Below are 23,163 nucleotides of genomic sequence, written 5' to 3'. Positions count from 1 at the left end.
GATGTCTATTTTTTCATGATCCATGTTGATAAGATGAATGGGAGTTGAAACACTTGCCCTCCCTTCCGCAGAACAATCGCAACATTTGGTAGTGAAAGTATCACAATTTACCATAATAAAAGTTGATACTTTCAATAGGGCATAATTCGTTTGGTTAGGTAGTTAGTTGGTTAAGTCTTATAGAATTAAAAATAAAGATTAGGATTAGGTAAAGGTTATGGTATTCGCCTCCCCAATGCTCTAGTAAGTGTGTATTTGCGGTTTATGAATTTCGTTGGCTTATTCTTAAATCAAGCATTTTACAAGAACTAGAGGCTCATTGGATGGAAATGCTGTTGTTGAAGAATGTTATATTTCATTTGGTTAGACGTTTTTTGCTATTTATTTAATTATTCACTTTTAGCAGATCTTTACGTTTTTCGGTTAGGTTTGAAATTCATCTATGGAAGTATATAATAGAATTTACGGTTTTGAAGAATAACAATGAGTAGGTAGTCCAAATCACTGATTTCGGGCATTTTAAATAGGCACACGGTATATTTTAATAGAACCCCTATGTAGATTTAGCATAGTTTGTCAGAGAGGCTGACCAGAATAAGTGATTAGGTTTTAGAAGAACAACATTGTGCATTTCCAGTTCTTTTGATAAGTAGACGATATCGATCAAGATATTAAAGCTAGATTAATACTGGTTTGAGCTAGGCTTTATATTATATATTGATAGATAAAATGAACTAATATCCTATTTTTCTTTTCTTTTTTTCTCTTTTTTTTCTTTTTTGTATTTCTTTGCATGTGACCTTCTGATGATGACGAACGAGCCTTCAAGCCTCATCTCAACATTGGACCGCTAAGATGGCTTCGGATTCCAAGGATTTAATGAACACCTATAACAGTGTTCTATAACATGGTGAGAGCGTTCCATTTTATTTTATTGTTTTAAATTATATACCATCATGTCACCATCTACCGCCCAGTTAAGCGGTTTTTCAACTTCAAACATGTGTATTCAAAAAACGACGGCAGATTTTTATTCGTTTTCTTTTCCAATACATCTCAAAGCTGCTCTACTTTAAATAAAAAATTTAGTGGAATGCGAAAAATGTACGCTTTTAAAAATAACTAAACGTTGAGGTGTTCAACTGGCCCTATTACCGCCCACTCGACTTTTTCGGGTATCGATAATGTTTTCTTAAGGAAAAACTATCTAACAACACGGAAACTGTTCTTTTTAATATTGTCCATGTAACGAGCTGTCAAAACCATATTTTGGATCTTGAGAGAATACATTTTGTGAAATCTTTCCCGCAAATTTTGTACAAATTTTTACAAAGTGCGTTGACTGACAAAATGATGATTCCCGGCAAACAGCCTCAAGTAATCGGTTACTTTCAGCTATAAAACATCATTTTCTAACGTAATCAAACTAAATGCTTCTTACAATTTACACTTTTGACACAATACATGCGTTTAAAACAAAGAAATTGTGCGTGACCGGTAATTAGGAATCCACACTTTTATTTATACACCAATTACCGCCCATCACTAAACGCTTCAAAAAACAACAACTATTGAAAAAATCGAAAATTTTCCGATGCAAATCTATTCTACAAAAATCAAACTATCGTTTCAAGTCGATTGTAGGACAAATAGGTACTATTTAGTAAACAAAACCCTTTTTTTCCCTAGGAGCACAGTTATGCTTAGTTCGCTAACAGGCGTCGAATTCAATAATTTGACCGGAAACGAAAAACCAAATATTTTATTTCTGGCTATAGTTAGCATAATTAAGTGATGATTTTTCAGTGAAATGGTCGAACAATGATGCCGACACAGAACACAGATCTTATTTTTGGAGAAAAAATTCCAGTTTTTTCGAAATACACACAAAAGGGTGATTTTGGGCGGTAAATGGTGTCTGGGCGGTGAATGGTGACTTGATGGTATAAATACCGCAGTTAGTTTCGTTGGGATTAATTAAGCGACCTGTCTCAAACCGCCAACGTATTTCCTCCAACTGGTATCATGAGGGGTTAGTTCACTATCTTGTTCTGCCTTAAGTTCATATTCATCCGAAGTGGACTTAAGGAAGTGCAAGATGGTATAGCCAACGTCTCAAGATCGCTTACTATTCTAAGCTGCCTACTCTAAACTTTTATTTCCCTGACCCCTCTACCCACATTTCCTTTTCAGCGTCAGCTTCTCACAGCTATTTAAACGCCACAAAAAAAAAAAAAAAAAAAAAAAAAAATAGCTGTGACTTATTTTATCGAATGGGACATGGAACAATAGGCGATTGAATCGTTGGCCAGTTTGGGTGATGATTTTGCAAGAGTGCACGTGGGATGCAACTTAAATTTCAACAAATTTTGACAGATCTTACGGATTTTTTTCTCAAGGAGAGAAAGAATAGCTTTTTGCTTTCATCGCCTACTAGCCAGATTATAAAATTTTAGATTAATCAAAGATGTATGTGTTCTACAAATTCCAGCCAACCTGGGAAAAAAAGTTTCAAACTTACCATCAACTTGCCAATCTTCAGAGTAGCTAGATGAGGAATCTTCATCTCTCTTGATCGAGGTTATAATTCCTTCGTAAGGAGATTTCCCTACGTACAGCAAATTTGGCGGCAGTGACTGGGCAGCATGTTCTTCGGATTCCTCAAATCCCGACTGCTGCTGCTGTTGTTGGGGATTGTCGCTGAGGTATTCTGAAAACGGTGAACAACAAGAACTGGTAATCGAAACCTTTGAAAGATGCTTGGATTGATACTCCATATTCCCTTTATTACCATTTTTGGTGCGGAAGCTACACTCAACCGGAGTCAACGAGAAGCAGTGTCGATTTAAAAGCTTTAAGCACATTTGAACTAGGACATCCACGCCCCAGCACCGTTAAACTAATATGTACATATATTTTTACAGAATCTTGAATTTTATAAATTACAGAGGTAACGTTTATTTCTGAACTTGATTTTTCAATAATTAAAAATTATCTAAAGAAGAATTTTATATATTTTATATATATTGAGAACGTAATAAAGTGTTCATATACCTAGAGAATGCAGTCTGCCTTCACCATATATTTACAACATGGATTTTTCTTTCAATTCTACCAGACAGAAACAACTTAATATTGTAGCTTTTTTTTATTTTCTTCAGAATAAGAGCATAACCCAGATCTTTACAAACTACTTTTCGCAATAGGCCGTAGCTAGTGCCTTTAGCCGAGAGCAAGTTGCAGCCAGTCGACGACTGGAATTTTTATCTAAATACCTAACAAGTAAACTGGCCACCACTTCATCGGGAAGTCCGTTGAGGGAAGGATATATGGGAATATCCTCATCCAAACAAAGGACATCTCTCACGGGAATAAATAGCTCGTTTTTTAGTCTTTGGGAAAGCTCTTTCAAATTTTGAAAAGTAAGATTCAAACGCCTAAAATTCAATACAGGCACATATCGAGACACAGAGAGCAAGGTGCTTTTACCGGATATGTCGGCACGTTTTGGAACCGTAAAGGTTAAGCACAGGAAGTCTCCACTGCCAACTCCCACCAGGCTGCACTGCTCCTCGGATCCTGGCATGTACAGATTTAGTCGGTAGCTCCGATTGGTTCGATCATAAAAGTCTGTGGGAACAATATCGGAGAAAATGCGCATCACACGACGATCGTACGATGCGTACCGAGGCTGGAATACAGAGTGCTGATCCTGGATGCGGTGACCATCCGGTAGAAAGCCCATCTCTAGCGAAATACAATAAATGGCCACGAAAAGCATATCGAACGAGTTCAATTCCCGTTCGTTTTGGTATAGGTCGATAAAGCCCGCCAGTAACCGAGCTAAGGGAGCCGACAGCTGCGTCCGGGTGCTATCTTCCACGAGATATTCCGTCGTCCATCCGCATAGACCAGTTGTTGCTTTTTGCGGATCTGCAAAAGAAGCAACAGAAATACAGAGATGGTTGATTAGGAACATTTCTCGTGGAAGAAGCGCGCCGAGAGCAATTTCACCCTGGATTGTATCATTTTTCAGAAAATTCGGAGAATTTTTGTTATTGAAAAGTTGCCATATATAGAAAATATTTTTGTAAATAAGTAGAGGAAGCGTAAAGCGTTTTTCGAGTACTTTTCAAGTACTTAATTCTAATATTTTGTAAACAAAATTCAAAACTAATGACGAATCGTTTTTTTTGTAAAAAAATCTATTTTCAAGACATTATTGAATTATTATTGAATTCAGTGAGAAAAAACTAGAAAAAGTATTAACATTATTCTATAATCAATCTCCTTGATAGATAGGCCTGTGCTAAAAGTTTTTGTGTGAAATGAAAATAAAACTTACAATTATAAGTTAAGTAGCCCCTGTGAATTTCCAAGTTAAAAGTTAAGTTGTTAATTTACTTGAATTCTAAATCATTGGATGAGATGTTAGAGATAGGTTCTGTTTATAATATTTAAATATGAAATTGTAGAAGTTTTTTTTCTGTCTTAAAAATACCTAACAAATTTATGCGAAAACAGTATCACATTTTCCCATACTTTTCCCAAGCACCAGATACCCACAATTTTTACATTTTTAAGAAAGCAAAATTCAACAACAAACCTTCATTTTCCTCGGCCACCGTGTCCAGGTTGTGAATCTGATAAACCGCGCTCGGACTAGCGACGATTTCAGACTGGGGCGTTTTTGATTTGTCCGCCAACGACGAGCTTTCTTGGTTATTATCAAAACTTGCCATCGCACTGCTCCTGATACTTGTGCTGATGATAAACGCCGCACATCAGTAAAGCAACAGCTCTTCTGTGTGAGTCAGCTTTTTCAAGTTTACGATATACGGGGAGATTGATAACGAGGAGTGTTATTTTTTTTTATAATTTTCTGATATCAAATCAGAGATCTCGATTTGCTGCACAATCGAAAATATGCACTATAAAGAATGCGGGACACGGTTCCGAATGCTGAATTTGTAATTGTATTGTTTTTGCGATCGCCCGAGTTGATCGTCGAGACCGGGATATTTTTGTGCAATTTTTTTAATCCTTCAGCGCACTTACTCGATGAACTTGAACAATAGCATTGTAAATTGAATTACAATTAAGATTTGAAATCAAAATTTTAAGATTTACTACCGCGAATTCCACTTTCCGAACCGGGCGAAGACGTGCATGATATGCGCGAATTCTGCAAAAAATACGAAAAACATTGAGCCTCGATTGAAATTTCAAAAGGTCGAAAAGCACAACAAGGCTGTTCAATGAAGTCTTGTCGAAATGGGCACAAAAAAAACAGGTAGAATAGTTGGGTTGACAGTTGATCACCTGTCATTTTCTAATTGATTTCGGTCGATTTCTACGAAACGAATCCTCCTGCCGAGCTGGAATCGGTTTTGACCTATAGATCAGGCAAATAGAAATTCGCTGCTGCATTTTTGCAGCATTTTTTACTTTTCGATAGAAAAATGAGCATTTTTTAAAAAGATTTGTAATTGTTATGATAAAAATTCGTACCAGAACCAAACAAAATCACAAAGATAGATGAGGCATGCTCAGTTTGGTGAAACTTTTAAACCTATAGGTTTACATAATTAAAGTAACGTCCCTCCCGCATAGTAAAATACGATATGCTGAATCTTCAGTATTATTCGGTTCTGATCACATTAATAGTAACGTTTCACATTGCGTTTTGGCCAGGGAGGTGGCAATCTAGTTCTTCTTTCGAACAAGAATCTTTTTCTTTTTTTTTATCCATCGGGAGAGACGTTTATGGTGTTTTCCTATCAAAGCAGTACGAAGTCTCAAAAGTCAAAATTTCAACCAATGAGGAATCAGAATGATTGATGTGTTAGTGTGCTATCAACCATACTTCTCTAGCATTTGACATTTAGTTCGGGTCCTTGACAGCAAAATGTCAGGTTTGTTATGGGCCCACAAAATCGTGGGCCCGTAATTTTGATGGTTGTCAAATTCAATGACAAAGGATAGGGATGCCATCTCCCTGGTTTTGGCTAAATGTGCCTCCGCTAGAACGGATAAAATATCATTCTTGAAAGATACAATTAATACTTCTTTAAATAAATGGATTATTATTGCAACACGCCGAAATGATAAAAAAATATTTTGGAAAGATTAAATTCTAGCGTAACATTTCAAAAGGGCGAAACTGCCAAATGTAAACAAATCGAGTTAACGGTCATTCCGGATGCACGCGGTTGCACTTTACCTATAAAACGCGGTTTCATCTTAAAATCACTTAAAAATTTCAAAAAATTGATAAAACTCAATTGGGCGAAACTTCCTGTTGATGCATTTTCGTTGGAACGTGAAGTTACGCCTGTTCAAAATGGAGTGAATTTTTCTATTCGTGTAGAGCCAAAAGGCGTAACTGAGTTGACCGTGTGTGACAAAACGGCCTAATTAGTTTTTGCGTGTAGGATGAATGGGCGTAACTTCTAAACCAAAACAAAAACGGCCGATCAATTTGGGCGAAACTTGCAAGCGCAAGCGAAATTAGGTAAAAAAAGTTAAAGTTCTTGATAACCATCGAACAATAAGAGAATATAATGCACATTTTGTGATTTTGTTGAACAAAAAGTGGTCGATTTTATAAATAGGATTTGAATAGGTGTTCCGAATTTTCAAACGCGTTTTTCTCGTTTCGAGCGTGTTACGCTAGAATTAATCATCTCGGGAATAAAAAGATTATTTTTGCAACGCGCATCGAATGTTCTGCTGTCACGTCAATAAACGTGGCCAAGCGCGCAAGCTTTTCGTTTTGTGTTCCGGAATAGAGTATTTCCTGAAGCCTAGTCCACACTAGGCAACTTGGACTGCGTTTTCGGTTGCTGAGACTTGTTTATGTTTACATCTTGGTTGCTGAAGGTCTCCCATACTTGTCGGGAGACTTGAGACGAGACGAGATGCAAATGTAAAGCCTAGTCCACACTCGGCAACTTGAACTGCGATTCCGGTTGCTGAGACTTGTTTATGTTTACATCTTGGTTGCTGAAGGTCTCCCATATCTGTCGGGAGACTTGAGACGAGACAGCATCAAATGTAAACAAAAACAAAGTCTGAGCAACCGAAATCGCAGTCCGAGTTGCCTAGTGTGGACTAGGCTTAAACAAAAACAAGTCTCAGCAACCGAAATCGCAGTCCAAGTTGCCTAGTGTGGACTAGGCTTGAGACAGACTGTGGTAGGGTAGCTTTTTGTTTTTGTTTTGAAAAATGTAAACACCAACTGGTCGCCATTTTGATCTTTGATGATAAGCACTGTTCAATGCTTTCTTTTAAAAACTTCTTTAATCAAAAGCATCAACAAACTTCCATGTCTTAACTTGTTATGAGTTTACAAATCATTAAATAAAGAATTTATATGCTCCTCACCAAGGTGCGCTTGCAAAACCACTACAATTGCATTGCCAATTTCATATCGTCACTATCTGGTCATTGAACATACGTAATGTTGTTGTTATGCTTACCCTACCACGATATGCCGCGAAAATGTAAACATGAGAAATCAGCTGTTCGTCTGACAAGTGGGGAAATGCCTTGTTGTGGGAGGTAACTTTTGGACCCTCCGAAGTCTGCGCGGAAGCATTTGGGGACGACCAGACGACAGGTGCTGATGAAGGTAAGTGAAAACCTCTTTATTTAGAAGAAAATATAAATTACCATCATGTCACCATCTACCGCCCAGTTAAGCGGTTTTTCAACTTCAAACATGTGTAATAAAAAAACGACGGCAGATTTTTATTCGTTTTCTTTTCCAATACATCTCAAAGCTGCTCTACTTTAAATAAAAAATTTAGTGGAATGCGAAAAATGTACGCTTTTAAAAATAACTAAACGTTGAGGTGTTCAACTGGCCCTATTACCGCCCACTCGACTTTTTCGGGTATCGATAATGTTTTCTTAAGGAAAAACTATCTAACAACACGGAAACTGTTCTTTTTAATATTGTCCATGTAACGAGCTGTCAAAACCATATTTTGGATCTTGAGAGAATACATTTTGGTAAATCTTTCCCGCAAATTTTGTACAAATTTTAACAAAGTGCGTTGACTGACAAAATGATGATTCCCGGCAAACAGCCTCAAGTAATCGGTTACTTTCAGCGATAAAACATCATTTTCTAACGTAATCAAACTAAATGCTTCTTACAATTTACACTTTTGACACAATACATGCGTTAAAAACAAAGAAATTGTGCGTGACCGGTAATTAGGAACGCACACTTTTTTTTATACACCAATTACCGCCCATCACTAAACGCTTCAAAAAACAACAACTATTGAAAAAATCGAAAATTTTCCCATGCAAATCTATTCTACAAAAATCAAACTATTGTTTCAAGTCGATTGTAGGACAAATAGGTACTATTTAGTAAACAAAACCCCTTTTTTCCCTAGGAGCACAGTTATGCTTAGTTCGCTAACAGGGGTCGAATTCAAAAATTTGACCGGAAACGAAAAACCAAATATTTTATTTCTGGCTATAGTTAGCATAATTAAGTGATGATTTTTCAGTGAAATGGTCGAACAATGATGCCGACACAGAACACAGGTCTTAGTTTTGGAGAAAAAATTCCAGTTTTTTCGAAATACACACAAAAGGGTGATTTTGGGCGATAAATGGTGTCTGGGCGGTGAATGGTGACTTGATGGTAATTGATTTTATTTTTTGCGCACCGATAGATTCCAAAATGTGGATACCGGAAGATTGTCAAAAGCACAGCAAAATGGAACATCCAGAAGGTGCAATGGTTCTTGAACATCGGAAGATTCAGGCGAGGCCGATGAAAGCACGGCTGCAGGTGGCCACGAGACCAAACCGGCAAAATCTCACCGGAGGAAGACGATGGCGTACTCTAATAATGGTGGCCGGAAAGATACGATGTGTAACCAACAGCAACACTAGCCAGTTTCCCGATTGATGTACCTCTCCGTCACCGAAGAATAATTAGACGCAGCAGCACATGCTATCTTCGCGTATGGAGTGTTTTTTTTTATAAAATGTAATCTTCGGAAGGTGCAAAATAATTTATGAATAAATAAACGAAATTTTGTTTCGTAATTGTAATCTTTTAATCAAAACTACACGAAAAGCAGTATCGTTTTTTTTTCTTATGAGACGATCATTTAGTAAAGATTCCACATATCATCTAACTCGCTTCAAAACGAGTAGAAAAAAGCAAAAAAATTGAATGGTTACTCTACTTAACGACCCGTTCCCTGTATCGTAAAGTGCGTCCAAACGATTCCATTTCATGAAAAAATGATAAGCCTTATCTTACATTAATAATCCAAAACTATAGAAGTAATATTTTGGGTGTCTTGGGAAGAAGATAATGGGAATAGTTATTGTATAATACTGATTTATGCGGGATATTTATCATTAAAAAATATCAATTTTTGAACGAATTTTTGTTTGTTTTATTTTTATTGAAGATATCCAACCAAACCAGCTAACATACACCTTTTAAATCAGAGAATGGGAAAATGATATTATTTACTATTTTGCTAGGTGAATGCGAAAAAGGTAGATTCTACTTTTTTTGCTATAGGTGAATTAAAAAAGGTAAAATTTACCATTTTGCTAGGTGAATGAAAAAAGGTAAAATTTACCGAGAAAGCTGGGTGGAAAAAAAATCACCTCGCAAAAAGATAAATTTTACCTTTTTTTTATTTTCCGTGTATCAATTGCAAAACTCTCTCATATAGACTGAAATTTTTTTAAATAATGATCATTCATGAAACAAAATTTGATACCTGCTCACTGGTCGGTGATTTCATCAGATCAATTTGACATTTGAGCGCTTTTTTTGTTTTTTTCTTCTGCTTTCCACCGATTTTTAATTTACGATTGAATGAAGCTGAAAGCTTCGCAGCATTTTCTTTTGTTTTGAAAAAATGCTTTATACCACCTATTAATCCATTTTCAGTTTAGATTTTTTTTTTTTTTTTGAAAATCAGGACAACCCGAATAGACTTGCACCGTGAAAAAACCATGAAGTTTATAATCACAATACCATGAATGTGATGGTTTACACCATGACTTTTACGATCCACGATACCCTGAAAACACATTGAAGTTCATAGTTTACGACCATAAATTTCATCGTTTTGACGAAAATAACCATGAAAAAGGGGTATTGTTATGCAGCGTGACCATGAAAAAAATTACGATTTCCCATACATTAGAGCATCAGTACCGGTAAGTGCTATCTCAGGTGTTAACCCGGGACACATTTTCGGTCTTATTTTAGCTTTGGCAGCTCATTTGCGCACTGGTAAGTGCTAAACTGGTTCCCATTTTTGCCACTGGTGACGCATCGATAGGTGTTGTTGTTGTTTGTTGCTATTTTCTTTTGTAAATTTTCTACAGACACTTTAGCACCTGTCAAATCAGGAGCTGTTCGGTATTCATATTTGACTCCTGGCTCGCTTTTTTAACACCCAGGAGCAAGATAACACCTGGTTTGAAACCTTGCGGTGCGCCGTCGAAGTGTCAAAATGGAGTGTTATTATAGCTTTGACACCTGACCGCTGCTGATACTCTTAGAAAGCTAAAAAATATAAAGTTCATGGTGATAACAGCTTCCATTTTTTCATGGTAAAACCATGAAAATCCGTTTATTTCCATTGTTTGCCCGGTGAAATAAAAATTCTTGTTCAGGGTTTGTAAATGGTGGGATTTTTTCGCTAGTTTTGGGTTATGTCATCATCATTATAGATTGCTTTTGCTTAACAAATGGATTGATTTTATTTTTTTATTAAACAAATCTCTACACTTACTCACTTTATATCCCGGATTTCTCATAAAACTGGAGAAACATTTTTGGTGCTGTTTGCACTGCGGTCGTCCCGTTTTTTTTTTCATATGATCCGTGTGAACAGCCGAGGCCTTCGGAAAAGTTTTTGGAAATCTGATCCATGAAAACGTCTTATTCTCCTGAAAATAAAAACGACAAGTCAGTACTACTGTTGTTCATTTTGATTGTAATTGAAACTTACCTTGAATAACTTCGGATACATTTTCAACGAAATAATGAATCACAAACCGAAAAAAAATCATTTAAAATAAACCTGCATGTGGTAACTCTCATTCGACATACCTGTTTCTTTGCTTGTTGTACCTTCTATTTTTAACAAATCTGCCACAACACCAACCTCACTCGAAATCCCATATGCACCTAATACTGGACACATCTTTGCTCCAGAAATTTGGAATACAGAATGACCATCAAAACTCATTCATTCGCCAATCTCTTTTGTTCATTCATTCTTCTCCAAGTAACTCATCCTTCCAAATAGTTCATCCGTACAACATGAACACTTAGACAAACACACGCTATCAACTTTGTAATTATGTATAGTATACTTTTAAATCATCTTACTTTTTTTTATTTTTTCAAACACCGAATGAATAATTTCTCCGTTTACACAGAACATAATGCCAAATTCTTCAGAACAATTTAAATCTACTGATAGAAGGCTGGTCTTTTTAATGACTATTCCTGTCCTATTACTTTTTTTATGCTTTGTTCAATACAAATCTTCTCCCCATGACATATCTACCACACATGCACTCACGCGTAAACAAAAAAAGAAAACTTTCACACTGACAACAAACCGTACACGCTCATCTCTAAGTCCCAGCTATCTAGGTAATACATACAGTGAAATATTATTAATTAACCATCTATTTCATGGTTATCGCCATATTTAAGATAATTTCACAATACAACACAAATTTTACTTTTTGAAGGGATCGAGAATTAACATTGTTTTTCATTGTTAAGACGAAAACCATTGTTATTACAATGTAGAACCATGGTCTTGGTCTATTCGGGAATTCAATACATTTTTCAAAAATCAGGACGACTTTCGAAAATTAGGACTAATCTTGATTTATCATGACACCTGGCACCTCTGCTAGTTACTAGATGTGCGAAATTCGTCTAATTTTCAACTTATTATTTAGCTCAGTGTTCAAGTATTTTCGCGCCCGCTCGTTCTTTCTTTCCTTTTTCGACGAGTGCCGGGCCAGCTGTATGGTGCACGAAAGCGTTTTTGTCTTTGTCTCGCAACCACATCGAAGCCGGCATATGCCGCCATATTGTTTTATTTTCCCGTCGCACACCAACCGAAACGGTTGTATTCGCGAAAAGCTGCCGGAGCTGCAGCGCAGTTCTCTTTTCGTCCACGCGAGTTGGTAGTTTTGTGTTGGCCTGAACTGAAATTTTCCGCGTTTTCGGATTCATTTAGGTGCTGGAAAAACCGTACGATTCCTGTTGATTGTCTTTCGTGCTGGATGAGAACACCGGAAGCGCCCCGCAATGTCTAACATCGTGCTAGATAAGGATTGTTTCTATCGGCGGATAAAGCGCCTATATGCGAATTGGAAGGTAGGCCTGAATCTTTTTTTAATTAATTTGCGCCTTTGTCTGAAAGCGATTTCCGATTAATTTTCTCGATGCGTTTCTAGGAACCGGATTTTAGCCACGACGATTCCCTTACGAAAGTGGACTGCATCCTTACGGCGGTAGGTGTAGATGAGGAAACGATCTACAGCAAATCCACCTCGCTGCAAACCTGGCTGCTCGGGTACGAGCTCACCGATACCATCACTCTGTTGTGCGAGAAATCCATCTACTTTCTTACCAGCAAGAAAAAAATCGACTTCTTGAAGCAAATCGAGAAGGAAGGCGAGGATGGGGTGCCCACGATTAAGTTGCTAGTTCGGGACAAGGTAAGAAACCGGGCCGGAAATGGGTTGATTTCCGACGAAAGTGTAACCTGTATGATCTTGTACGATAACTATTTGTTGCCAATGGGGTAGCGCCGGTAGTGCGGGAATTTTTCTGCCGACTTGAGCTGTGCTTGTGCATCTTTTCGAATTTCAGTGTTGCCAGTAATGCAACAGAATTTGATTCAACTTTTGATAATAAGAATAATGGGAATAATGTTGCTTGAATCACAGAGGCGTGGTTAGCATTAGTACACTCAGAAATGAAAATAATAGTAAACTGGAATCATTAGAACATAACTCACAATCATTTCAAGCGTGAGTTTTCAAAAGGACGTATGTAACATCAGACAAAATCTGAGAAAAAGGAGGGACAAAATTATGTTAATATAAATAAATGCTATTTAAAGCTGTTTGATCTAGAATCAAGTTTTATCATGGCAGCTGTAGGAAAAACAATAATGTTTTAATTATAGGTTTGAGCATACTGGATTTTTTGCTGTTTCCTAGTGAATTTGTTAAAAAAAATATTTTACACCGTATTGTTGAGTTTTTTTTCACATACGCCATAATGATTCGTCGTTGTGACAGTTTAATATTTACATACACCCTTTATGATTCGTCGCTTGGACAAATTGTTTTCATTATGCGTCAAATCAGATACGTCGGTTTTTTCACATCATTGCAGATGCGTCAGTTTTAAAATAATAATTATTTTAAAACTGACGCATCTGCAATGATGTGAAAAAACCGACGTATCTGATTTGACGCATACGACGGTTTGCTGCGATCCTATCTGCTGTGTGTGCGATATTATTTGTTTTGACAGATGCGTCGTTTTACCAAAAAGAGGTGTAAAGAAGAATTTCGAAAACAATGAGAAAAGATGACATAGGTCGTTTGTATATTTTTTTAGCTAACGGCATATTATTTTTTTTTTGTACAAACAGTTCAAGCGTGAGTTTTCAAAAGGACGTATGTAACATCAGACAAAATCTGAGAAAAAGGAGGGACAAAATTATGTTAATATAAATAAATGCTATTTAAAGCTGTTTGATCTAGAATCAAGTTTTATCATGGCAGCTGTAGGAAAAACAATAATGTTTTAATTATAGGTTTGAGCATACTGGATTTTTTGCTGTTTCCTAGTGAATTTGTTAAAAAAAAAATATTTTACACCGTATTGTTGAGTTTTTTTTCACATACGCCATAATGATTCGTCGTTGTGACAGTTTAATATTTACATACACCCTTTATGATTCGTCGCTTGGACAAATTGTTTTCATTATGCGTCAAATCAGATACGTCGGTTTTTTCACATCATTGCAGATGCGTCAGTTTTAAAATAATAATTATTTTAAAACTGACGCATCTGCAATGATGTGAAAAAACCGACGTATCTGATTTGACGCATACGACGGTTTGCTGCGATCCTATCTGCTGTGTGTGCGATATTATTTGTTTTGACAGATGCGTCGTTTTACCAAAAAGAGGTGTAAAGAAGAATTTCGAAAACAATGAGAAAAGATGACATAGGTCGTTTGTATATTTTTTTAGCTAACGGCATATTATTTTTTTTTTGTACAAACAGTTAATTCATACAGAAGAAAATAAAATTTACTATACCGTGCAAACAGTAACTCAATTTGTTTACTTTTGCGACATACGTCCTTTTGAAAACTCACGCTTGAGTTAATTCATACAGAAGAAAATAAAATTTACTATACCGTGCAAACAGTAACTCAATTTGTTTACTTTTGCGACATACGTCCTTTTGAAAACTCACGCTTGATTTCTTGTCGAGAAATGATCCAATGCATAAAATTTAATAACAGCAAGATATTTTCTTAAACAAACGGCTCTGAAAAGCGTTAAAATACCTGAAAATAATATTTTATATTTTTCATTTCTGAGTGTAGGATTGAATAGTTTGTTGCAACTCCACAGTATTCTGTACTAGTCATCTTAACATTAGAAAGTCTACTGAAGGTGCGGTGTTTTCGACATTTGATCTAAATTCCAAATCCTGTTTTTCGGCGTTAAATCATTGGATGATCTACATGTTGTATGATCAGCTGAACTCTCTAGAGGTCAGAGGTTTGCCAAAAGCGTTGTAATCGTACATAGTCTCGTAATAGTGGATACCTGACTAATTCTTCCAAAAATTAACTGACGCTCTTAGAACTACACTTTAGCCAGATCAACAGCGTCGTGAACGAAAACGCATGCTCAATCTCTGTTTTGTCAACGATGGATTTGACATGTGTGCCAGCAACTTTCTTGAAGCGATACATAATGAGTCCCTTGCAAATAAGCAGTAATTTCTAAATGTTTGTTTTTCTTGGAATCGCGGCAATAGCTCGAGTTGAATATGATAAATACCCAGGTGTGATTCTTGAAGAATAGCTGCATTTAAAATAAAGTGAAATCTTTATCTTCATTAATCATTAATCTTCATTTTTGTTCGACAGAACGACAAGGACAAGGCCAACTTCGAGAAGCTGCTGGAGGCAATCAAGGGGTCTAAGGAGGGCAAAACGTTGGGCGTGTTCACCAAGGACAACTTCCCGGGCGAGTTTTGCGAATCGTGGCGCGCCTTCCTGAAGGACAAATCCTTCGAAACGGTCGACATTTCCGTCCCGATCGGGTACATCATGTGCCCGAAGGAGGAGTCCGAGGTGATTACCATCAAGAAGGCCTGTCTGGTGACAGTGGACGTCTTCAACAAGTATCTAAAGGATCACATTATGGAGGTGATCGATGCCGATAAGGTGGGTTGCTTAAGGAGATCCAAAAATGAAGAAAATAATGCTGATTGTTTTTCATACTTTAGAAAGTGAAACACGCTAAACTGTCGGAAGGTGTCGAGCAAGCTCTCACCGATAAGAAGTACGTGTCCGGTGTGGATGTGAATCAACTGGACATGTGCTACCCTGCCATCATCCAATCCGGTGGAAATTACAGCTTGAAATTTAGTGCGTTCAGTGACAAAAATTACTTGCACTTTGGATCAATTATTTGTGCCCTCGGTGCTCGGTACAAGTCTTACTGTTCGAATGTGGTCCGAACCTTATTGGTGAATCCTACGGAAACGATGCAGAAGCATTATAATTTCCTGCTGAACTTGGAGGAAGAGCTTTTGAAGGTGATGGTTCCGGGCAAAAAGCTGTCGGAGGTTTACGATGCTGGTTTCAGTTATGCCAAAAAGGAAGAACCTAGCTTGGTGGATAAGCTAACCAAAACGTTCGGCTTTGCCATGGGATTGGAGTTCCGAGAAAATGCAGTGATTGTGGGACCCAAATGTACGGCTGTGCTGAAAAAAGGGATGGTTTTTAGCATCAACGTGGGACTTTCTGGTATGGAGAACAAAGAAGCATCGGATAAGGAATCCAAAGTTTACGCGTTGTTTGTCGGAGATACGGTGCTGGTTAACAGCGAACCTCCAGCCAGTGTGCTGACCCAATCGAAGAAGAAAATCAAGAACATTGGTATTTTCCTGAAGGACGATGACGAAGACGAGGAAGAGGAGGAAAAACCTGCGAAGGGACCTGAGCTTTTGGGCCGCAGTGGAAAACGCTCGGCCGTCATGGATAGCAAACTACGAAACGAAGCCAATTCAGAAGAAAAGCGTAAACAACATCAGAAGGAGCTCGCGATCGCTCTGAACGAAAAAGCAAAGGAGCGTCTAGCGAAAACTGGCAGCGGTAAAGAAGCCGAAAAGGTTCGCAAGTCTACCGTTTCTTACAAAGGTGTGAATCAAATGCCCAGGGAACCGGAAGTAAAAGAGCTCAAATTATTTGTCGGTAAGTAAGGTGTTTTTTTTTTTCTGTCAACAACATTGTTTAAAATGTCTGTTTTTAGATCGTAAATATGAAACCGTTATTATGCCAATCTTTGGATGCCCGGTGCCGTTTCACATCTCAACCATCAAAAACATTTCTCAGTCGGTCGAAGGAGATTACACATACTTGCGTATCAACTTTTTCCATCCGGGAGCAACAATGGGTCGCAATGAGGGTGGAATGTATCCCAATCCGGATGCTACCTTCGTCAAGGAAGTGTAAGTATCGAACCTGCAATTAAAGTTGAAATAAATTATGCGAACGATGGCTTGTTACAGAACTTACCGATCAACAAACACGAAAGAACCAGGGGAAGCTGTGGCTCCCTCAACAAATCTAAACACGGCATTCCGGCTTATCAAGGAGGTTCAGAAAAAGTTCAAAACCCGCGAAGCTGAAGAACGCGAAAAAGAAGATCTGGTCAAGCAGGACACGTTGGTTCTGTCGCAGAACAAAGGTAACCCCAAACTCAAGGATCTGTACATTCGGCCGAATATTGTGAGCAAACGTATGACCGGCTCACTGGAAGCGCACATCAACGGTTTCCGCTACACTTCCGTTCGTGGAGATAAGGTGGACATCATGTACAACAACATCAAGAGCGCTTTCTTCCAGCCATGTGACGGAGAGATGATCATTTTGTTACATTTCCATCTGAGGCATGCCATTCTTTTCGGTAAGAAGAAGCACATGGATGTCCAGTTCTACACGGAAGTTGGTGAAATTACTACCGATCTGGGTAAACACCAGCACATGCATGACCGCGACGATTTGGCAGCGGAACAGGCGGAACGAGAGCTGCGTCACAAGCTGAAGACGGCGTTTAAAAGCTTTTGCGAAAAAGTGGAAGCCATGTCGAAGCAGCAAATCGAATTCGACACGCCCTTCCGCGATCTCGGATTTCCCGGCGCTCCATTCCGTAGCACAGTACTGCTGCAGCCGACGTCCGGTTCGCTGGTTAACTTGACCGAATGGCCACCATTTGTCATCCCGCTAGAGGACGTTGAACTGGTTCACTTCGAACGTGTCCAATTCCACCTACGGAACTTCGATATGGTGTTTGTGTTTAAAAACTACAATCAAAAGATCGCGATGGTCAACGCCATTCCGATGAACATGCTGGATCATGTCAAGGAATGGTTAAAGTAAGTTTATCTTAAATATTTAAAAAAGTATATGATGCCAAATTCAATGTTCCATTTTATGTAGCTCCTGCGATATCCGCTACTCGGAAGGTATCCAATCCCTGAACTGGACCAAAATTATGAAAACCATCACCGACGATCCGGAGGGTTTCTTCGACAACGGTGGCTGGACGTTCTTGGATCCGGAATCGGATGGCGAAGCCCAAGGGGATGATGAAACAGAAGACGAGGAGGACGAAGCTTACGAACCCACGGACGATGACACCGCTGAAGAGTCGGACGACTCCGAAGACTACTCGGAAGCGTCCGAGGATGACGATAGCGCTAGCGATGAGGGTAAGTGGACGGTTTCTTATTTTTTGAGCGAAAGAATGGAATATAATTGTTTTTATTGCCCACAGATCTAGGTTCGGAGGAGGAATCCGGCAAAGATTGGTCCGATTTGGAACGGGAAGCCGCCGAAGAAGATCGAAATCGCGAGAGGGATGGCTACGAAGATGATCGTAAGCATTCATCGTCCAAGAAAAGCTCCCATAACAGGTAAGATTTACTTTAAAGAAATTAAAAGAAAACATGAGCGATTTTGCTATGTTGGTAGGTTTTATCTTTGAAATTGTGTCTTTATGAAGCATTTGAAAATGTCACTCTTCAATTTCCCTTTTGAAATCTGATATCTGAGCTCGAATTAAGTAGCTCGTTTTATTAGATATATATCATATTTCAACAAAAGCTAAAGTTCAAAGGTGTATGTACCTACATATATATGTTAGAATTTTATCATGTTGTAGCCAAATTTTCCACAGCCTCTAATTTTCAATTACTATATTAAATTTACACGCGTATGCTTGCTACCGTCAGAAGAGACCGTGGCGTTGCATCGTCATCTAAAAAGCGTCCGGATGGCCAAAGGTTTGAAATGTTTGCGATATGTCGTACATTAGTCGAGATCACATAGATTAAATCAACCAATTTTAACCGTTTGAACATCTTTGCTGAAATCTTGTTTCTACGATTTCATTTTCACAGCTCGTCAAAGCACAGCAGCAGCAAGGACAAGCACCACCACAAGGATAAACATGGGGACAAACACCGGAGCAGCAGCAGTAGCAAAGACAAGCATCGCAGCAGCAGCAGCGGCCACAAAAGTAGCAGCGGCGACCGGCACAAGAGCAGCAGCAGCAGTAGCCATAAACGGTCTCGTGATGATAGCCGAGATAATCATCACAAGAGCAAAAAATCCAAACATTGATAGGCTACCCAAAAACAGCAGCAGCAGACATGTTATTGTGTTGTGTAAATGCTCAGTTAGTGTCATCCTTGAATTTGTTTAACATTTTCGTAAACCATCATTGTTTGAGCTTCATCGGATCGTGTGCTCCTACTTTTTTAAAGGAATTCACCGTCACGCACCCTTGCCTGTAATCGAATACCTAGCGTCAGAAAAAAATTACAAACAAACATAACATCAATTGTTTTAGTTTTTTCATATTAATAGACTTATGTGTGTTTATACACCCTTAAAAATTAGTAGCTGATATGGATGAATTAAAATTCCAAACATTTACGTTCATTTTCAATAAAATTTGGCGTAAAGTAAGTAAGCGCGTAAAATAACCTCTAAGGTTGCAGAGAACAAAACAAAAACTGGACTCTTGTTGGCGCACAAACCTTCATCGGATGTAGGCTCCCAACAACAGGTTTTATTCCATCTTGACATTTCAAGGATTTTTGCTCTCAGGAGCGGAAAAAGTTCTATCACTCGAAACGAACACAAAATAAAAATCAATAGTATTACAGAATCTTAAATTTCTATCTCTTTATTTGAAAGAAAAACATCAATCGATTGCCAGTTGAAACAAAAAATCATCCACTCCTAGAACGACAATCGCTTTTTTTGTCATAAGAAATGAATGACTGATGGTTGGCACAAGCATAAAATACAATAATTATACATATAGGGCCCTATTACATAAGACAAGTCACGAGTCATTTTACTCGAGTGAACCATTTTGGTATTGCAGTAGTCGAGTCGATTAGAATTTCAGTCAAGTAGCTCGACTGAGTCGACTGCTTGAAAGTTCGTGACTCAGCCAGCTGTTTAACTTGACTACCGTAATACGACATTTCGTTCGACTCGATAGCAGGCCCTTCATTCTTCACAGGCTAATTTCACTATCAATCGTCAATTGTCACTCAAAAATGAGCACAAAATGCTTCATTCGAAAGAGCTTCACTTTCAATTTCTCTTCACATCAGCCTCTCTTCACATTCCGCAAACGCTAACTTCACTCCGCTTTCACCTCGGTTTCCTTCGTTCGAAACTGGCAATCGTCAATTTCATTTCAAAACGAAATTCGAGCAGCAATTCAATTGAAGCCACCACCAGGATCCGGATACGATGTCCAGTATGATATTCCACACGGTACGAACATATCCTTGGAAGCTTTGTTAGCATGGGGATGTTTCTATGGGCGTTTCTATGGGTTTTTATGGGGACGATAATAAGTTAAAAAAATTATATAAATAAGACTTAGATTATTTAGAATTCAATCAATTAAACATGCCTTGCTTATCATCAAATTATCGCCTGCCCAAATTTCACAACAATCACGCACCAAAACGAAACACGCACCCGGATTGCTACGATTGAAAACTGCCTGTGTTTCGTATATTTTCGAGCAATCCAGCAGGCGGATGAAAATCGAACCGAAAACAGTTCGAATTCTAACCGCTAGAATTCGAGTGCCGCCATCTCTGTTCCATCAAACGTTCCTGACAGGGTTAATCGCAAAAATGATTCAAGAAAACTCATTAATGGTTGAAAAAATATAAGCGTGTAGATAAAATTTGAATTTGAGAAGAGAGGAGCCATAAAATAGGAGGAAATTTTTTTTTACAGTTTCAGTCTGTGAAATTTCTGTGTTTAGGCTTAAACACGGCTTAAAGTTACATGTAACTGTTGCATAGAATCACAATAATGGATTTGAATTCGAGTAATTTTTCTGACGAAGAGTATGACCCGGACTCAGCTGGAGAGTGTTTCGACCGGCAGCAGGAAATAGCTCGTAGTGCATTCGCCGACATGTGCCACGATACAGAACGGAATCAAAAGTACGACCAACTTCTGAAGGTCACCATCCAGCGACTGCATGCGAATGGTAAACAGGCACACGTCCTCGACATTGGCACCGGAAGTGGACTGCTGTCGATGATGGCTGTCCGAGCGGGTGCAGACAGCGTGACAGCTTGTGAAGCGTTCCGTCCAATGGCCGATTGCGCCGAACGAATCATTGCGGCTAATGGAATGGCAGATCGGATTCGTTTGGTAAAAAAAAGGTCGACCAGTATGCAGGTTGGTCCTGACAAAGATATGGAGCGAAAAGCCAATGTTTTGGTAACGGAACTGTTCGATACCGAGCTGATTGGAGAGGGGGCGATAGCAACCTACCAGCACGCTTGGCTCCATTTACTGGAGCCTGGTTCTCCAGCAATTCCACATTCGGCCTCGGTGTATGTCCAAATTGTTGAATGCCCCTTGGCTATGAGTTGGCAGACGCCTAGGGATTTGTTTAATTGCGATGGTGATCTCTTGCTGAAAACTCCGAGAGATGTGATCGAATGCCGAGGGTCTTCCGCTGTTTTCGACTTACAACTGAGCCAGTTACCATTGCGGAGTTTCCGTGAGCTGTCGAAACCGGTTGAGGTATTCTATTTCGATTGGTCAGGGCGTATACCCTTGGAGCGTAAAAGGCATCTTCGAAAATCCGTAACGCTGGAAGGCAATGGGGTGGCCCATGCCGTTTTCATGTGGTGGGAACTTCATATGGGGGATTCGGAAATTATAAAGTTGAGCTGCGCACCCTATTGGTCACACCCAGATTACGTGAATTTGGAAGCCCGGAACACGAATCTTGTCTTACCGAAACGAAATTTGATTCCTTGGAGAGATCATTGGATGCAGGCCATTTACTTTTTACCGAAACAACCTTCCCCTCTCTTAATGGGTCAAACAGTTATGTTGGATGCGTACCATGACGAATTTTCCTTGTGGTTCGGTATTGATCAACCGAACCTTCCACAGCCGCATTGTTCCTGTGGAATGCACATAGCATATTCGAGATCTCGAATCGGCCAACTAAACGAAGATTTGAGGAACAAGCAAATCCTAATGTACTTGGAAGAACATCTGGACACCAATTCAGCTGTACTTGTACTAGGGGAAGGGTCTGTTTTGGGATTAGCAATCGCTACCCTTGGAGTCGCTAAAGTTATTTTACTGGAAAGCAGCAGCACCTCTAGACAATGTATGGAAAATTACATGGCCAATAATCAGATTAAACATGCCCAGATTGTTTCGCAATTGGACCAGATTGAGCTCGCTGAAATCACACATGTTTTTGCCGAACCCTTTTTCAATTCAGCCATTCTTCCATGGGAAAATGGTTTAAAATACAAGACACTCGTAGACAGCCTAAAGCCTCGGCTTCGGGACGATGTGAAAATCATTCCGGAGGCCTTCAGTATACTCGCCATTCCAGTGGAATTTCTCGATTTACACAAAATAAACGCTGCGCTAGGGACCTGCGAAGGTTTCGATCTTAGCTTGATGGATCAATTAATAGAGGTAGCGTGTTATCATCTGACGATTTGACTGACTTATAACCCTTCTCATTTTGTTTCAGGATCATTCCACCGTCACCGACACGATGGTTGAAGCTCAACCCTTGTGGGAATATCCCTGTTTCGCACTAGGGAAGCCTGCAACATTGATAACCATTCCGTTGAACGTCAGCTTTCCGGAGGATATAAAACGCGCGAAAGGGCAGATGAAGGTTCTACGCCAAGGCGTTCTATCGCGGTGTAACGGAATAGCCGTGTGGGCTGAATGGTTTCTGGGTCGTTCGGGCGGTTATGAAACAACCATTTCAACGGGGCTTCAGACTCCGATTGATGCTGACAATGTGCTCAGCCCGCATCCCCAACCACTGAACTGGAACTTCAATTGCAGGCAAGGTGTGCAATTGGTGAAGGAAACCGTTAGAGATGAGATCAGCTGGAGTGTCGAATATAATTCGACAACCGGTAGTTGTAGTTTTCAGTTTGATGTTTAGTTATCTTATCAAAATACAATAAAACTCAAGGTATGTTTAAAACGTTATTTAGTTTTTCTCTCAAAATTAGAGTGAATGCCTTAAAAGTTTTCTTCAAAAGTGCGCTCGCTTACCCTTAAAATTTTCTGTGGGTTGGGTCTGTGGGTCTGATGAAGGATCATGGGTGCCTTCGATCCGCCGAGAAACTGCACATGAATCGATAGCATCTTGCAATTGCTAAGGATCTATTTCATTGTTCCCCCTTCGTAGTCATCTTTATCGTTCAGAGTAATTTGAATGAGAGTCTCATGGTCCGGAAACTCGTGCGGTTATTAA

At 38.9% G+C, this 23,163-nt stretch overlaps 3 protein-coding genes and 1 long non-coding RNA gene across 5 annotated transcripts; 3 read left to right on the top strand and 1 right to left on the bottom strand.

Annotated features, from left to right (window-relative positions):
• Window positions 1–3,143: 3,143 nt before the first annotated feature.
• Window positions 3,144–5,208, bottom strand: LOC129751487 (uncharacterized). Its single transcript, XM_055747026.1, has 2 exons — window positions 4,607–5,208; window positions 3,144–3,933 (listed from the first exon to the last, which is right to left on the bottom strand). Exons 1-2 carry the CDS (start codon window positions 4,740–4,742, stop codon window positions 3,191–3,193), a joined length of 879 nt encoding a protein of 292 aa, XP_055603001.1. The 5' UTR covers window positions 4,743–5,208; the 3' UTR covers window positions 3,144–3,190.
• Window positions 5,209–6,430: 1,222 nt separating this feature from the next.
• LOC129756525 (uncharacterized) lies at window positions 6,431–9,775 on the top strand. The gene is made up of 3 exons (XR_008739472.1): window positions 6,431–6,514; window positions 7,391–7,633; window positions 8,697–9,775. It is a non-coding gene; the product is annotated as an uncharacterized LOC129756525 (long non-coding RNA).
• A 2,347-nt stretch (window positions 9,776–12,122) lies between these two features.
• On the top strand, window positions 12,123–19,543 carry LOC129755327 (FACT complex subunit spt16). Of its 2 annotated transcripts, XM_055751757.1 has the most exons (10): window positions 12,123–12,409; window positions 12,490–12,753; window positions 15,222–15,521; window positions 15,584–16,553; window positions 16,612–16,810; window positions 16,871–17,737; window positions 17,802–18,073; window positions 18,139–18,277; window positions 18,596–18,646; window positions 18,764–19,543. In XM_055751757.1, exons 1-10 carry the CDS (start codon window positions 12,341–12,343, stop codon window positions 18,984–18,986), a joined length of 3,354 nt encoding a protein of 1,117 aa, XP_055607732.1. In that variant the 5' UTR covers window positions 12,123–12,340; the 3' UTR covers window positions 18,987–19,543. The 2 variants fall into 2 exon arrangements, with proteins under 2 accessions (XP_055607732.1, XP_055607733.1); XM_055751758.1 differs by lacking the exon at window positions 18,596–18,646 and having other exon boundaries at window positions 12,124–12,409.
• An 865-nt stretch (window positions 19,544–20,408) lies between these two features.
• On the top strand, window positions 20,409–22,873 carry LOC129754621 (protein arginine N-methyltransferase 7). Its single transcript, XM_055750784.1, has 2 exons — window positions 20,409–22,361; window positions 22,420–22,873. Exons 1-2 carry the CDS (start codon window positions 20,715–20,717, stop codon window positions 22,846–22,848), a joined length of 2,076 nt encoding a protein of 691 aa, XP_055606759.1. The 5' UTR covers window positions 20,409–20,714; the 3' UTR covers window positions 22,849–22,873.
• The last annotated feature ends 290 nt before the right edge of the window (window positions 22,874–23,163 follow it).

Source organism: Uranotaenia lowii, chromosome 3 (genome assembly GCF_029784155.1).
Source record: "Uranotaenia lowii strain MFRU-FL chromosome 3, ASM2978415v1, whole genome shotgun sequence".
Taxonomy (NCBI): domain Eukaryota; kingdom Metazoa; phylum Arthropoda; class Insecta; order Diptera; family Culicidae; genus Uranotaenia; species Uranotaenia lowii.
This window is presented reverse-complemented; position numbering and strand designations above follow the sequence as displayed.

What these genes read in the sequence shown, in the direction of transcription:
- LOC129751487 (XM_055747026.1), bottom strand. Translation starts at nt 4,742, where the DNA reads ATGGCAAGTTTTGATAATAACCAAGAAAGCTCGTCGTTGGCGGACAAA. An exon ending in GGTGGCCGAGGAAAATGAAG is followed by an intron (nt 3,934 to 4,606) that starts GTTTGTTGTTGA and finishes CTTCTTTTGCAG; the next exon opens with ATCCGCAAAAAGCAACAACT.
- LOC129755327 (XM_055751757.1), top strand. Translation starts at nt 12,341, where the DNA reads ATGTCTAACATCGTGCTAGATAAGGATTGTTTCTATCGGCGGATAAAG. An exon ending in CATGTCAAGGAATGGTTAAA is followed by an intron (nt 17,738 to 17,801) that starts GTAAGTTTATCT and finishes CATTTTATGTAG; the next exon opens with CTCCTGCGATATCCGCTACT. An exon ending in CGATAGCGCTAGCGATGAGG is followed by an intron (nt 18,074 to 18,138) that starts GTAAGTGGACGG and finishes TATTGCCCACAG; the next exon opens with ATCTAGGTTCGGAGGAGGAA.
- LOC129754621 (XM_055750784.1), top strand. Translation starts at nt 20,715, where the DNA reads ATGGATTTGAATTCGAGTAATTTTTCTGACGAAGAGTATGACCCGGAC. An exon ending in TGATGGATCAATTAATAGAG is followed by an intron (nt 22,362 to 22,419) that starts GTAGCGTGTTAT and finishes ATTTTGTTTCAG; the next exon opens with GATCATTCCACCGTCACCGA.